This window comes from Oncorhynchus masou, chromosome 23 (genome assembly GCF_036934945.1).
Source record: "Oncorhynchus masou masou isolate Uvic2021 chromosome 23, UVic_Omas_1.1, whole genome shotgun sequence".
Classification (NCBI taxonomy): Eukaryota; Metazoa; Chordata; class Actinopteri; order Salmoniformes; family Salmonidae; genus Oncorhynchus; species Oncorhynchus masou.
Window position 1 is genome coordinate 38414860 of NC_088234.1, and position 17531 is coordinate 38432390.

The following is a 17531-nucleotide window of genomic DNA, read 5'->3' on the forward strand; positions in this document are numbered from 1 at the left end:
AAGACACACTTAACCAGCATGGCTACCACAGCAATACGCCATCCCATCTGGTTTGGACTTAGTCCCACTATCATTTGTTTTTCAACAGGACAATGACCCAACACACCTCCAGGCTGTGTAAGGGCTATTTGACACAATCCCCCCATGAAAGCAAAGGTAACTGAACTAAATTACTATCGCATGAAGCACTCCCTTCTGTCATCATGAAGGGCACTGAGAGACTAGTCAAGGATCATATCACCTCTGCCAGACCTGTCACCCTAGGCCCACTTCAATTTGCTTAACGCCCCAATAGATCCACAGATAATGCAAACACCATCGCTCTGCACACTGCCCTATCCAATCTGGAAAAGAGGAATACCCAGGTAAGAATGCTGTTCATTGACTACAGCTCAGTATTGAACACCATAGTACCCTCCAAGCTCATCACTAAGCTTGAGGTCCTGGGTCTGAACCCTGCCCTTTGCAACACTTCGCTGATCCTCAACACTTGGGCCCCACAAGGGTGTGTGCTCAGCCCCCTCCTGTACTCCCTGTTTACCCATTACTGCATGGCCATACACACCTCCAACTCAACCATCAAGTTTGCAGACGACACAACAGTAGTAGGCTTGATTACCAACAATGACAAGACAGACTACAGGGAGGAGGTAAGGGCTCTGGGACTGTGGTGCCAGGAAAATAACCTCAGGCTTGGCACCAAAAACCCTCAAAGTTTTACAGATGCACAATTGAAAGCATCCCGTCGGGTTGTATCACCACCTGGTACAGCAACTGCACCACCTGCAACAGCAGGGCTCTCCCGAAGGTAGTGCGCTCTGCCCAACGCATCACCTGCCCAACGGACACCTGCAGCACCTGATGTCACAGGAAGGCCATAAAAACATCAAGGACAACAACCACCCGAGCCACTGCCTGTTCATCCCGCTATCATCCAGAAGGCGAGGTCAGTACAGGTGCATCAAAGCTGAGACAGAGAGACTGAAAAACAGCTTCTATCTCAAGGCCATCAGACTGTTAAATAGCCATCACTCGCATATTAGAGGCTGCTGCCCTTAATACATAGACTTTAAATCACTGGCCACTTCAATAATTGGAACACTAGTCATTATAATAATGTTTACATATTTTGCATTACTCATCTCATATGTATATTGTCACGAACCGGCTCAAAGCCCGTAACAAAAGGGAGACAACGTGGAGATAAGGCGTAACAAAATATATATTTATTAACTAAAGCAACTAAGGAAAATATACAATGGTGTGTGTAATCAGTAATCAGTAGTGTAAGTGAGTGTTTTGCATGCATAAATGTGATAATGCAGGGTGTTGAAAAGATGCTAAAGCAAACAACTCAAAAACCACCAAGAAACACAACAAAATCCATAAAGGTGTCTGCATGGAGAGAGTCTCCTCCATGAATGGGGAAGTGGTGTATTTATCCTGGGAGACACCGGGCCCAGGTGTTTCCCATGTAGCTGACGACCTTCCCAACTCCGCCCACCGACATCCTAATAAGGAAACAACAAAGAGAGAATACGGCAGAGTGGGAGGGTCGTCACATTTCCCCCCATAAAACCGGGGACCAACAAGGGCCCCGGAACAACGACACAGCCCTCTGCGTCCCAACTTGACACAGTTTCTGCGTCCCAAATTGATGAGGGGTTACGTGTTCACTTACAATTTGCCCCAGCCAACCTCCTCCCTAGACCTCAGCAACCTTCGCACAGGAAGCAACATTTAAGAGGAAAGAAGAAAAAAACAGGAGGGAGCAGACAGCACAGAGAGAACATAACAATAAGAACAATGGTCAGTCACGTAAACATTTAGGAACAGGGCCCACGAGAGAGAGCATCAGCAATCACGTTTTCAGTCCCCCGGATGGGCCGCACATCGAGATGGAATGATTGTAAAAATAAACACCATCGCATTATCCTCTGGTTTGGACACATCATGGACCTCAAAAAAGTGAGGGGGATATGGTCGGTGTAGACCACAATAGGTACTACCCCCGACCCGACATACACTTCGAAGTGTTGTAGGGCCCAAATGAGTGCTAGCGCTTCCTTTTCAATAACCAAATAGTTCAACTGATAATCGTTAAACTTTTTAGAAAAGAAACTAACAGGCCTCTCAACCCCAGACACATCTGCTTGCAGCAAAACTGCACCTGCCTCCACATGACTAGCATCCACCTGCAAGGTAAATGACAAATCCATGCGAGGAGCAGCCAGCACCGGAGTTGAGGTAAGCAACCTCTTTGCATCTTCAAAAGCGTGTTGACAATGAGTAGACCAAACGTAAACAGCCTTAGCTTTCAGCATACCTGTCAAAGGAGCGACCACAGTAGAGAAATTATTACAATAACTACGGTAATAACCAATCATGCCCAAGAAACACATCAGTTCCTTTTTAGTAGTTGGTGGTGGAAAAGCATCAATAGCCACCACTTTAGCCCGAACAGGACGCACTTCACCCTGCCCAACCACTTTTCCAAGGTATGTAACGGTCGCCTGAGCAAACTCGCATTTAGCCAGATTGATTGTGAGGCGACCCGCAGCCAGACGTTTGAACAAGGCTTGAATACGGGACAGATGTTCTTCCCAAGTATCTGCATATATCACTACATCGTCCAAATAAACAGCGCACCCGGTCAAACCGGCGACAACCCTGTTCATAAGTCGCTGAAAAGTGTCAGGTGCATTACGCAGACCGAAACTCATAACCGAATACGAGTACAGACCAAAGGGTGTAATAAAGGCAGAGATTTCACGTGCCCTAGTCGTCAGTGGCACCTGCCAATAACAGGTCAAATTTGCTCACAAACTTAGCTGCACCGACTTGATCAACACAGTCCTCCATCCGAGGAAGAGGAAAAGAATCTGGCTTTGTGACACTGTTTACCTTATGGTAGTCCGTACAAAATCGGTTTGTTCCATCCGGTTTACTGACCAAGATACAGGGAGAAGCCCAACTGGAGAAAGAAGGCTCTGCTATCTTACTCTCCAGCATGTACTTGACCTCAGCATCCAGACAACGTAGTTTCTCTGAAGAAACTCTATAGAACCGCTGACGAATGGGGTCAGCATCTCCAATGTCAATATTTGTTTATTTTAATTTTACCTTTATTTTATCCGCCAGTCTCTGTATTGTCTATTGCAAGGTATAATAGATAGCGACTGGCTTACAGTTCCTACAGCTTCCACACGATGTCGCCAGTGTTGTGATTTCTATGCAGGTAAATCCTTGGTCATATGAGTAATAGGCACATCCTCTCGTCGGGTACACAGCAGGAAGAAATGGAAGGGGGAAAGTGGACTACGTTTTCCAAACTTGCTCCTATTGAATACAGATCGCTCCGTGATCAATTTGATCATTTATTAACGTTTACTAATACCTAAAGTTGGATTACAGAAGTAGTTTGAAGTGTTTTGTCAAAGTTTATAGGCAACTTTTTTAATTAAAAAAAATAACGTTGCGTTTAGAAACAGTGTTTTTCCAGTGTCTTCATAAATGGACATTTTGGGTATACAAGGACCGATTTAATCGAAAAAAAAGACCCAATTGTGATGTTTATGGGACATATAGGAGTGCCAACAAAGAAGCTCGTCAAAGGTAATGAATGTTTTATATTTTATTTCTGCGTTTTTGTGTAGCGCCGGCTACGCTAATTCTTTCGTTTACGTCCCCTTCAGGTATTTCGGGGTGTTGCATGCTATCAGATAATAGCTTCTCATGCTTTCGCCGAACAGCATTTTAAAAATCTGACTTGTTGGCTAGATTCACAACGAGTGTAGCTTCAATTGAGTACCCTGCATGTGTGTTTTAATGAACGTTTGAGTTTTAACGAGTGCTATTAGCATTTGGTGTAGCGCATTTATTGTTGGCAAGGTGGGACGCTAGCGTGTTGGGTTGCCCAGAGAGGTTAACTGGTACAACAACCTGACTAATTGCCTCCCCCAAAAAACAACTATCATGAGACACCCACTTTCTCATCAGGACATCCTCTTGGCGAAAATAGCCAAGGGCGACATCTCCCAACTGTTCTACAGGCACAATTTGGTCACGTAACTCTTCTAACGTGGGGTCATCGCGTTGCGCATGGATTAGATCTGAGCGAGTTACAGATAACGGGATAACAGGGAAAACAGCAACATACTTCTTTGTATTATTATCATCATTAGTCGGCACAGTGACCAGTTCGCCACGGCCCATAGAACGTGTCACTGCACACGCAGAGAACATCTCTGGGAAACTCTGTACACTCTCATCAGGAATCCAAACAAATGACGGCTTGGTGGAAACCACTAGAGATGGAAACACGACAGGCCATACACGCTCACCAGCCAAGTTATTCCCAAGGATAACGTCGATACCCTCAATAGGCAACAAAGGACGCACCCCCACAACAACTTCACCCTTCACCAATCCACAATCCAACATCAGTTTATGCAATGGAACTGACAGAGTGTTCAAACCTATTCCCCTAATTAGAACACTATTCCCCGAATCAGTCTCAAAAGAAAAGGGTAACACAGACTCCAACACAAATGATTCAGAGGCACCTGTGTCTCGCAGGATCTTCACTGGCACTAGGTTTTACTTCCAAACATAGACACAAAACCTTCCGTAATGAAAGGTAAATAGTTTGGATCAATATGGACTTTCACATTCTCCTGGGCCTGAGGAAATGAGTCATGAGTGAACTGATGTGGAACAGGTGCAGCTAACGCGGTAGCCTTAGATTTAGCGTAAGCACCCTTTGACCTGAGAAGTGGACATTTGTTTTTCCAATGACCTGAACCTTGACAGTAGTGACACTCCTGCCCAAAGTCAGCTTTACCATGGGAGTCAGGCTCAACCCTAGTTGAATAGAACTCTCCCCATGAACCAAAGTATCTCGGTGAGCGAAGCCCAAATCTATACGAACGCCCCCACTCTTTCCGAATACGGGGCTCTGCAAAGACACTTTTGTGAGTCAACACATACTCGTCCGCCAAAACCGCAGCTTCAGCGACATTCTTTACTTTCTGTTTGTTAATATACGTGGCAATACGATCAGGAATTGTGTCCTTAAATTGCTCTAACATAATCAGATCACACAGCCCTTGGAAAGTCACAACTGCAGAGGCGGAACACCAGCGATTAAACTGTAAAGATAATTGTCGCGCAAACTCAACATGAGTCTGCTTATCATCCCTTTTTAAAGTTCTAAATCGTTGGCGGTAAGCCTCAGGGACCAATTCATAAATCTGTAACACAGCTGTTTTAACTTTATCATAACCGGCCACTGTCGGCTACACTAAGGGCTGAATATGCTTCCTGCGCTTTACCGGTCAGCACACACTGTAACATTAAAGTGCGGTCAGAATCAGGCCAACTCCTAGCGTCAGCAACATGCTCAAACAACGAAAATAATGTCTCAGGGCCCTTTTCATTAAACTGAAGCAATAACCGTAGGTTCCCAACAATATCAAATGTCTCTGGGGCACGACCAAAAGAGGAACTACCCCTAGGTAAATCTGGGTCACCTTCCCAGAACAAACTCTCCCCTGAGATCTTTCCTTCCCTAACCAACTCTATACGTTCTTGTTGCAACTTGATTTTAGCACGCTCCATATCTTGTTTAAATGCCAATTCCTTTGCAAACTGTACACGATCATGCTCTAGCTTCTCACGATCATGCTCTAGCTTCTCACGATCATGATGCCGATCATGCTCCCTTTTCTCATGTTCATGCTACCGATCATGCACTAGCTGTAACAGAAGCAGTTCTTTCTGCTGTTCAAAAAGAAGGCTACTAGGACTAACCGATGGAATGGCCATTGTAACGTTATGGGGAGATGACAAGTCCTCAGCAGAGGCTGGCCCAGTGGTAACTTCAAGAATACCACTCTCCATCAAATTGGCCTTCAATATCAACCTAATACAATTCTTTAAACGTTTATCACTAATTTCAACCTTGTAGTGTTCAGCGATCTTCAACATCTGTTCTTTAGTACCTAAATCTAACAATTCCTCTGATGGAAAGCGAATTAACTCATCTACATAAGACGCCATAGTCACCCCAAAAAATTCTCACTCTTCCCCTCTGCTGGGCACACCAGACCACAACCCGAGAATTGACAATCACCCCGAGCACCACAGAAGAGAGATGAGATACGGAGCTTCCCCAAAACCTACAATAACTCAACCCTAGTCTTTGTGCGGAATTGGGGTGGGAATTTATGCACTGTAGCCCGCTGGCAAGGAAATAGAACTCCACAGCATGCTGGCAAATTCCACCAAGCCACGGATGTGCCCCCGAGACAACTGCTCAGTCCACAGACACCACACAAAAATAACAAACATTAACCATGCCCAACATATTCCAAAAAATGAAACAGGTCGCTAAGCCTATCAGGGGAAAAATGCTATAGCTCCGGGTAGCAAGTTCCACTAAACTACCCAAATCTCCCACCGAGGTACACAGCCGATTACTCACCTCAGACTGACGTCCCAACAGAGAGCAGAACAAACGTTTCCAGGCTAGGCAGGGCCTGGAAACTAACCATTATACTCTCTCCAACGCATCACACAACCCAAACAACAAAGGCAACCAATACTGGGCCTATCAAACTCAAACAAAATATGCAAACCAAACACGTACCTCCCCGGTCTCCCAACCAATAGTTCAAAGATCCCGGATGAGCCCCCACTTGTCACGAACCGGCTCAAAGCCCGTAACAAAAGGGAGACAACATGGAGATAAGGCGTAACAAAATATATATTTATTAACTAAAGCAACTAAGGAAAATATACAATGGTGTGTGTAATCAGTAATCAGTAGTGTGAGTGTTTTGCATGCATAAATGTGATAATGCAGGGTGTTGAAAAGATGCTAAAGCAAACAACTCAAAAACCACCAAGAAACACAACAAAATCCATAAATGTGTCTGCATGGAGAGAGTCACGTTCTGACCTTTATTTCCTTTGTTTTGTCATTATTTAGTATGGTCAGGGCATGAGTTGGGGTGGGCAGTCTATGTTTGTTTTTCTATGATTTGGGTATTTCTATGTTTCGGCCTAGTATGTTTCTCAATCAGAGGCAGGTGTCATTAGTTGTCTCTGATTGAGAATCATACTTAGGTAGCCTGGGTTTCACTGTGTGTTTGTGGGTGATTGTTCCTGTCTCTGTGTTTGCACAAGATAGGGCTGTTTTTGGTTTTCCACATTTATTGTTTTGTAGTGTTCGTTTATCTTTTTTTTAATTAAACATGAATCAATATAACCACGCTGCGTTTTGGTCCGCCTCTCCTTCACCTCAAGAAAACCGTTACAAGTGGTGTATTTATCCTGGGAGACACCGGGCCCAGGTGTTTCCCATGTAGCTGACGACCCTCCCAACTCCGCCCACTGACATCCTAATAAGGAAACAACAAAGAGAGAATACGGCATACAGAGTGGGAGGGTCGTCACAATATACTGTATTCCATTCTACTGTATATTAGTCTATGCCGCTCTGACATTGCTCGTCCATATATTTATATATTCTTAATTCCATTCCTTTACTTAGATTTGTGTGTATTGGGTATATGTTGTGAAATTGTTAGATATTACTTGTTAGATATTACTGTACTGTCGGAGCAAAAACATCTGCTAAACACGTGCATGTGACCAATAAAATGTGATTTCATTTGATATGCTGGGTGTGCCCTCATAACCTGAGGGTACACCCAGAGGGGTGAGGGAGGGGAGATGTAATATATAGTAGGTACAATTCCCAAAGGCATTCTGACTGGGCACCTAGCCATTCAATGTCATAAGGTACCGCCTTCATTACCTTGCTTTGGAAGCTCATTGGATCCCAGGGTGGGTTTTTTTTCTTACAGAGGGGTACGAGTTGTTCACTTTTGCAGACAGCTAGGCTTACAGCTAATAATAAGCCAGCTTATAGCTACTAGCTTCGTTATGTTTTATTGCTCGTTGCCTAAGCTTTGAACAGCATTGATAGACCTGTCCGAAAATGGCTGGGCACTGCCAAGGGCAGACAAGCTCACCAACCAACCTGCAGGCCTGACCACTGAGGTTGAGGAGCCTAGCATCAAATGTTATACCCACCCATCCCCCACGCCACCTGCTGACCAACAAGAAGCAACTTGGTTACCCCGGTCACTAGCACCTGACGACCTGTTGGATCTAACCAAAACTGAGCTAGTGGAAGCAGAGTGTATTGTGGCTGGCACGTTCTTGCAAAGTGAAATCTCAACCACAGCCAGCAACAACACATGGACCCCATTCAGTGTTCCTCAAAGATACGGCGGGCCTTTGTCAGCAATGCTGACTGTGCTGTTGGCACTGAAACAACATTTTGGGGGCATCGACAGCAACGTGCAAAAAAATTGTTCTCCACCCCGAAGAAAGTATTCGATAAACACAGACTCTGAACACAGAGCATGTTACAATGTTTGTTACAATCAATGAAAAGCCCAGCTTGTCCAGCTGACATTTGAGAGGGACCGGACAAGTATATTTTGGCAGGAAGGAGAATGAAATCAAAAACTTCTCATGAGTATCAACACAGCATCGAGGAGGCTGCAACTCTTCTAAATGGTAAGCTACAACCTTTAATCGCCCTGGCCGCAATGCCAGAATTATTTTTACATTGGTTTTCCCTCGTGTAAGCCTACTGGTGGTTGGGCAAAAGTTTTAATGTAAGGTACAGTTTAGGGCTATGCTTATGCATCATTTCCATTTATCTTTGATTCTTAATGTCATTACTTGCTTTTGCGGGTCTATTTGCTATTGATAGATATACAGCTTTGCGTTATTTGATGGGTATATTGACAATGACCAATGTACCTTAAATGGTTGTGCTATAAGTTGAGCCCTGGATGTCCCCTACAGTGGTGCTGAAATTGGTAGCGCATCAAACGTTATCCATCAAACAGCGCTGACTAGCGGTAGCCTTCGGTCCATGGTCCTGAATCGATGGTTGCATTGTGTTCCGTTTTAATGAGCACATCTTGGGCTACCAGTCTTTGTGAGGATTCTCTTCAACATCGTGTGCTTTCTTGTGTGAAAGATTACAGCTGTTGTGTATGGCTGCATTTCAGATAGGCCTAATTTTAAAAAACAAATTTTTTTATGTTACAGTAGTAGGACCAAGACCGTGTGTAGCTTACTAAAGGAAGTAAGCAAGCGTTCACTCAGTTATCATTCAGTTGCATTACACAGTTGTGTGATAGGCTACCGTAAAAGTGATGTCAATACTATGAAAATGGCGCAGAGCCTACTTTTTTGCCCCCTCCCTGCTCTCTTGCTATAGCGTGTGTGTGTGTGTATGAAACTCTTCCACACAGAAAGTATTGCGCACCTGGAGAAGTTGCGGCTTGGTTACGAACATTGTGTAGTGTCACCAATTCAAAAGTAATGTAGCCTATAGTTGTAATTAAGTTTAACCAATGAGGCCTTCAAGAATCTTAAAGAATAAGAATGTTAAAGAATAAGTAGTCCTTTGACTCGAAAATAATAAGTCAGTAGACCCCAATCGTAACAATACAAAAATGTAAACCATTTAGCAATTCCAACACGAAATGAAGAAGCCAGCTGTTACTTCCCATTACAAACATCTTTTAGCACTGTTAGCACACAAAATAGCCAGTGATTATGTTAAAATACAACAATGTTTCACACACACATTATATCAAAGAGATTAATAGCAACAGAATCTGTGCCACTCAAAAGATGATGATAATTTGAAACGAAATCCTTCCTCCGGTCCTTCTTTATGAAATGGGCAATGGCAAGGTCGTGTAGTTTGTCCTTTGATTTTATATCTGAGAGTAGTACTCTCGGTTGAGATCAAAGCCAAGGCTGACAGTCGGGCCTGTCTGGTGGTGTTCCTGGAGTAAGTCTTGATCCATTTCAGGGCGGAGAATATCTTTTCAACTGAGGCAGTGGACACAAGAATGGTCAAGACCAGACAGATAAGCAGATACAGTTGGTACATACTCTTATTCAGCCGCTTCTAAATTCTGGAGAAAGTGGAGAAGACAGGCCGGGCTCCTACTTTCGAAGTCAGAGTTGGAGTACATCACTGTGTGAGTTTAGTTTTGAGCCACGGTAGATCAAAGTTGGGCTCTATTTTCTCAAGACTTGAGAAAGCAGTATTTTATCATTGTGAGAAAGAGCTTCTCTGTGCTGCTGCTCGTTAAGCCGAAGGTCTACTCGTGTCCTCAAAATGTTTTTGAACTCACCGTAGCTTGCAGTTGGGAAGTTGAGTCTTGGCGGCAAAGAACTGACTCCATAAAACTGGCTAGGTCTTTGAAACCAGTACTGGCCCAGGTTGATATCTTGTCGGTGCTGAAGAGTAGACAATAATCCCAACAGTGCAGCTTGTTGGTCTGCTCACACCCAGTCATCCACGGTGTTGGCCTCCCCCTCTGCATAACATTTCATTTCTCGTTCAAAGCTAATCTTAAAAAGGGCGATGCTAACAAATTAGCCACCATTTCCTCCTCGATAACACCTGCTAAAGCCACCTCCATTGTCACACTCAATACAACAAAAGCATGGGAAAACTAGGCTATTGCTCTCAGTCAGTAGTCACTTTACTTTTTTTCAAAATGGTCCCACCCATTCCAAGTCAAAATGTGATTGGTTCATTCCACGGTCACTCCAAAATACACTTGAATAGGCAGGCCCGTTACGTTGTCGGGCAAAAGCGGGGAGGGAGGAGCACCATTCTCAAATCCAACAGTAACCTGTGCCACTCTGTCATTTTGTCAACAAGGCAGCATGGTGCATCATCCAGAAACATACAACATACATCTATTTTCCACAAAATAAATGTTAGAATTTTCAAACTAATTTTCATTGGGAAGGCAGATAAATCTCAAAAGCAATCACTTTTGCATGTGAAAACACAGAATCTTACTCATTATCCCCACATGCTCCACTAGTGGCAACGAAAATATTTAGTGGCAAACAGTTAGAAAGAGTTTTCTTTCTTTTCTGGCAGACAGTTCTCTCAAGATTCTATTTCAATCTGTGGGAAACCTGTGACAACAATAATCTGTGTTCCAAGATCAGTAACCAATCAGGGGGATTAGAAATGTCTGTTGGAAAAAGGAAACCAAGCTATCTAGCTAGCTAGCTTCAGTGCAGTGCGATTGGAAGGTACTCAGACTCCTTGACTTTTTCTACATTTTGTTACGTTGCAGTCTTATACTAAAATTGATTGGCATTCAAGCCAAAGAGTTTCATCAGACCAGAGAATCTTGTTTCTCATGGTCTGAGAATCCTTACGTGGCTTTTGGCAAACTCCAAGTGGGCTGTCATGTGCTTTTTACTGAGGAGTGGCTTCCGTCTGGCCACTCTACCATATAGGCCTGATTGGCGGAGTGCTGCAGAGATGGTTGTCCTCCTGGAAGGTTCTCCCATCTCCACAGAGGAACTCTGGAGCTCTGTCAGAATGACCATTGGGTTCTTGGTCACCTCCAAAACCAAGGCCCTTCTCGCCCGATTGCTCAGTTTGGCCAGGCGGCCAGCTCTCGGAAGAGTCTTGGTGGTTCCAAACTTCTTCCATTTAAGAATGATGGTGGCCACGGTGTTCTTGGGGACCTTCAATGCTGCAGAAATGTTTTGCTACCCTTCCCCAGATCTGTGCCTCGACACAATCCTGTCTCTGAGCTCTGCGGACAATTCCTTCGACCTTATGGCTTGGTCTTTGCTCTGACATGCACTGTCAACCTTGGGACCTTATATAGACAGGTATGTGCCTTTCTAAATAATGTCCAATCATTTGAATTTGTCACGGGTGGACTCCAATCAAGTTGTAGAAACATCTCAAGGATGATCAATGGAATCAGGATGCACCTGAATTCAATTTAGAGTTTCATAGCAAAGGGTCTGAATACTTATGTAAATAAATGTGCAAACATTTCTAAAAACCTGTTCTCGCTTTGTCATTATGGGGTATTGTGTGTAGATTGATGAGGAAATTGTTTTATTTGATACATTTTAGAATAATGTTGTAGCTTACCCTACCAGTGGTGTTGGAATATGCTGTATTGTGAGGAGGATGCATCAACACCCTGGAAATAAAGCTAGCTTATTTTTATCTTGTGTTGTTCTTCTCTCTTTCTAGAAGCGATCAGTTACAAGACAAAAATACAGATTGAGGCCTTCAATCGAACTGAGGACAGAGAAATATGTGTACACCAGATCAAGGCTTTTACATGCATGGTTTTGAGATGTAAGTTACACTTCAAAAAATATTGGGTTGTTTTCTGTAAAAACAGCCAGGTTGGGTTGTTGGTGCTGGGCTATTTAGGTTGGATTATGGACATTTGACCCAGCCAGTGGGTTAATTCTCCCGCTAGCAGCGCGTGGAGTCCAGCAGAATGTGAGCAAGTATTGAGATGTGGCATTGTTGTAACCGGTAACTTGCAAGTCTTTTAGTGTGACTGAGTGGAAAACGGCTAATGTTATTTTGACAGACTAAGGGTGTTTTGGCTGACTGGAAACAGTGAAAACGGTAAATAACAAATGTTACGAATGATTAATTTCGTGGTCATTCAGGTTGTCCTATCGTAATTATGTAGTTAGCTTAGGCATTAGCTTGTGTTATGTCAATCTTTCCTCAGTTAGCACTAGGACTAATGTAGCCCACATTTCCCAGTTTCCATGATTGTGTATGCTGTCACTACTTCTGTGAATGTGTGAACGTTTCATCACAAAATAAACTGGTCACATTATTTATCCTTTATTTAACTAAGTCAGTTAAGAACAAATTCTTATTTTCAATGACGACCTAGGAACAGTGGATTAACTGCCTAGTTCAGGGGAAGAACAACAGATTTGTACCTTGACAGCTCAGGGATTTGAACTTGCAACCTTCTGGTAACTAGTCCAATGCTCTAACCACTAGGCTACCCTGCCACCCCAACATAACTTTCTAAGGACTGTTTGAGCAAAATGTTTCTGTGAAAAAACAGTGTGGCTAGATCAAATGCTGACTGTTGCGTCAATCAAAACTGGACATTCTAAATAACTGTTCTAATCACACGGGTTTGAGCGTACTCTGCATGGATCACTGTAGAATGATCACACCCGTTTGTTGGTATGTGTGAAAAGGTTAATGGAAGCTTCTCTAATGTCAAACATGTAAAGTTTGGTGTACAGCAGGGGAGGTCTCTAGGCCCTCTACCCTTTTCTATTTTTCCCAATGACCTGCCACTGGTATTAAACAAAGCATGTGTGTCCATGTATGCTGAGGATTCAACAATATACGCATCAGACACCACAGCTAATGAAGTCACTGAAACTCTTGAAACTCCCCATCCCGGATCCGGGATCGTGACTAAAGCCTCAGGCTCATTAGCATAACGCAACGTTAACGATTTCTGAAAATCGCAAATAAAATGAAAATAATGCGCCTGCTCTCAAGCTTAGACTTTTCTTAACAACACTGTCATCTCAGATTTTCAAAATATGCTTTTGAACCATAGCAATTGACTAATTTTGTAAGAGTATGCTAAGCTAGCTTAGCATTTTGAGTAGCATTTAGCACGCAACATTTTCACAAAAACCAGATAACCAAATAAATAAAATCATTTACCTTTGAAGAGCTTCGGATGTTTTCAATGAGGAGACTCTCAGTTACATACCAAATGCGCAGTTTTTCCTGAAAGCGTCTGTGTGTAGGAGAAATCGCTCCGTTTTGTACATCACATTTGGCTACCGAAACGAACCGAAAATTCAGTCACCTACAACGTCAAACTTTTTCCGAATTAACTCCATAATATCGACCGAAACATGGCAAACGTTGTTTGGAATCAATCCTCAAGGTGTTTTTTCACATATCTCTTCATTGATATATCGTTCGTGGAAGCCTGCATTCTTCTCTGAATTCTGTGGAAAAATACTTGCAGCTGACTTTTGCGCACCAATTTCGGCGCAGGACACCGGGCGGACACCTGGTAAATGTGGTCTCTTATGGTCAATCTTCCAATGATATGCCTACAAATACGTCACAATGCTGCAGACACCTTGGGGAAACGACAGAAAGGGCAGACTTACTCCTCTCGCATTCACAGCCATATAAGGAGACAATGGAAAACAGAGCCTCAAAAATCCTGCTCATTTCCTGGATGCCGTCTCATCTTGGTTTTGCATGAAGCTCACGTTCTAGGGCACGCACAGAAAATATCTTTGCAGTTCTGGAAACGTCAGAGTGTTTTCTTTCCAAAGCTACCAATTATATGCATAGTCGAGCATCTTTTGTGACAAAATATTGCGCTTAAAACGGGCACGTCTTTTTATCCAAAAATGAGATAACCTCTTGAAACTCTAGGGGCGCTAACAAAGAGTTGCAGTTTGTTTTGGATTAAGCGGCCAGTAATAAATGGGTCCTGAATAGGGCTGTTGGGGTGACCATATTATCGTCACACCGGCGGGAATTAGGCTTCTCCAAGCTCTGATGCTGCTGGTCATTAGTAGCCTACCAAACTTGCTAACTGCCTGGTACCCAGCACTCTATTGTCCATCTAATCACTCTGACATCAATGCAAATCTATTCAAAAATCTAATGAAACACTTCATGAGAGCCCATGAGCTCATGTTGTGCATCATTTCTATAGGCTATGCAATTGCAGGAGAAAACAGTGATGGTCGCTAATAAAAAGAGGAGGATCCCATCAGCTTTCTATAGGCTAGGCCTACTATATTTATTTCTCAACTTTCCTAGTATTAAGCACATTGGTTATATTTACAACAGAAGTATAGCCTACTTGGCTGGCATGAAGAAAAAAAACACAGGGAAAATGTCCTCCATTCGCTATTTAAATGCAAAGATGACGTGTATTTTTCCCCGCTGTCCCTGTTTCGATACAGGTGCATGATAATAGTCCATTCTAAATCAAAACAAATGTCACACATATATTATTTAGTATATGTAAAGATAAGATTAAATCAAGAATAGTCGGATGGGTGACAATATTAGCTTATCACTTGTGAATTATATGTTATCATGATTATCATGAATGATGCCCAGCATAAGAATCAATGCGACTTGTTCGAATCATAGTCCCACACATCATGTAGCCTAGCCCATAGGCCTATATGTTTTAATAAGATTCGTATCACTAAAGTGGCCAAATAACTTCTTCAAATTAATCACATTAATCCGCTTTACAAGGGGTGTAGAGCCTAACTGGCATATATAAGCAGCGCGTGAGTTTCAAGTTTGTACTATGAGGGATAGTAAATTGACATAGGCTAGTGCTTTTGCTGTTTGTTAGGCCTACTCATATTATAATGCTGGGTTAATAATAATAATAATAGTTGGATAACAGATCAGCTCTCGGAACTCATTAAGAATCTTCAATATAACCATTCATTCAGAAGGATAAATAAATATAAACACAGAATATCTAAGGGGCTTTTATATAACTATAATGCAGGGTTAATAATACTACTAATAATAATCGTTGGATAACAGATCTGCTCTCGGAACTCAATATAATAATTATTTCAGAAGGTTAAACCCATAGGTTTTTAGGTCTGTAGTAGGTTATAATAAACAGAAAATTGCGTTTCAATTCATAAACCATGTGCCATGAAATCGGGACATCGAAAATCTCTTCCCAACTATTTTTCAATCCAGCAGAGCTGTCAATTTTTTGGTCCTCAAATGAAATTTTCTTTAACCAATTTCTTTAACCAATTTCTTAACCAATTTCTTTAACCATTTTCTTTAACCAATTTCTTTAACCACAATTTTCTTTAACCAATTTTGTTCTTTAATGGGCCGACAGACAAGTTCCTTACTTTTCCGCCCTTCCACTTGATAAAGGTTCCAATTGAGGAAGATTATTTTATCAATTACTATATTTGAGTTTAACCACAGTATTTGAGGTATTATTTGTTTAGAATTTTCTGGTGGATTAAACTGAAATTGCAACCAACTTTCTATGGCTTGTTTAAAAAAAATAACGATATTTTGGAGATGATTTCATTTTCAAATAACCGAAAGTGAGCGGTTGTAATCTGAATAAAGGGTTAAAGGCCATTCTTGAACATGCGGTGAGACATTCTTACTAATTTGTAAATAAAGCCAGTTTGTTATCTAGAATTATTTATTTTCTGTGTTTAGAGGCAGAGAAACCAAAAGCCCACCATGGCTATTTTTAGAAAATGATCAGTCCATATGTCATGTGTAAATCCCCCGTTGTATTTACCCAAGTTCTCTCTTAACTCCAGGACCACTGACATTTTTTGTTTGTTGTTGCCTGATGCAGGACTCTAGTGCCAGAGAAGACTCTCAGACTGAAAACACCTCCATTAATTTATGAAAAGATAGTCAATTTGTGCCACAGTTTAGACTACCCATAGATCAGTTTTCTCACTCCCCCTTATGATTGTGTGGTGCAATGACAGAATGCCACCATCTACCACTAGCGGTCACGGCATAAGCTCGTAACTTTTAAAGGAAGAACCCTTGTACCTAGTCAGTTGCAAAACTGAATGCATTCAACCAAAATGTGTCTTTCGCATTTAACCCAGCCCCTCTGAATCAGAGACACTCATGGCTCATCCATCCATTGATCTATTAATTCACAGGAACTTCCTCCCGTCACTTCTCACACTACATACATGATAAATAAACGTCACTTTAGCACATAGCTTCACTGCATCAGTTGGCTACACCACAAAAACACAAACATTTACAGTATAACTGCTTTGCTAAGCACCTCATCAAGATGTCATTTGTAAAAAAAATGCCTTTGTTCATGTGTACTGCAAAGTTGTGGTGAATAGGTTTCTAACTATTGCATTGTAAATCAGTAGAACTGTCAGTGAGTGTTTGTATGTGTGTGTGGAGAAGCAATAGATAAACTGGTTCCAGTTCAGTTGGATGTCTTCATACATTAATCTGACCCCTTTAAGACGCTGTTATACCTGAAACGCCAAACTGATGCACACACACACACACACACACCACACACACCACACACACCACACACACCACACACACCACACACACCACACACACCTCTACTGATTTACAATGCAATAGTTAGAAACCTATTCAGCACCACACATGAACAAAGTATTTTATTTTTTTGCCTTTAGTCAGTCCTTATCAGCATGGGAGTGTAGATGAGACATGCTGATTACCTACCGCAAGGTGTGTAAACTACTCCAGATAAAAGTGAAAGAGTACCCACGACTACAGGTGACTGATGGACAGAGTAATTTAATGTACCAGGCCAGTTTACAAAGGGCTCCTACCTCTCTGTGTCTGAGTTGGAAGCTCTTCCCCTCATGGTAACAGTTGTAGGTCCTTAGCAGAGACAAGATGTCTGACCTGAATATCAACACAACACCAGAGAGACAGACAGGGTTAATGTAGGTATTGATGCATTCCACTCGTGGTACATTAACATTGGATAAGTAAGAAGCTCTGTATACGTTAGTTCATTTAAAAAAACATTACACATAACTACATACATGTTGTCCTACGTAATCTGAGGTCATATGCAGGA

General features: G+C 42.3%; 1 protein-coding gene across 1 annotated transcript in view; it reads right to left on the minus strand.

The window, feature by feature from the left end:
• Nucleotides 1-17531, minus strand: part of rassf4a (Ras association domain family member 4a) — a 77077-nt gene that overhangs the window by 22205 nt on the left and 37341 nt on the right. Inside the window, exon 3 of the mRNA XM_064932017.1 lies at nucleotides 17278-17353. Within this exon, the coding sequence (XP_064788089.1) occupies nucleotides 17278-17353 (76 nt within the window). The remainder of the gene's footprint in view (nucleotides 1-17277; nucleotides 17354-17531) is intronic.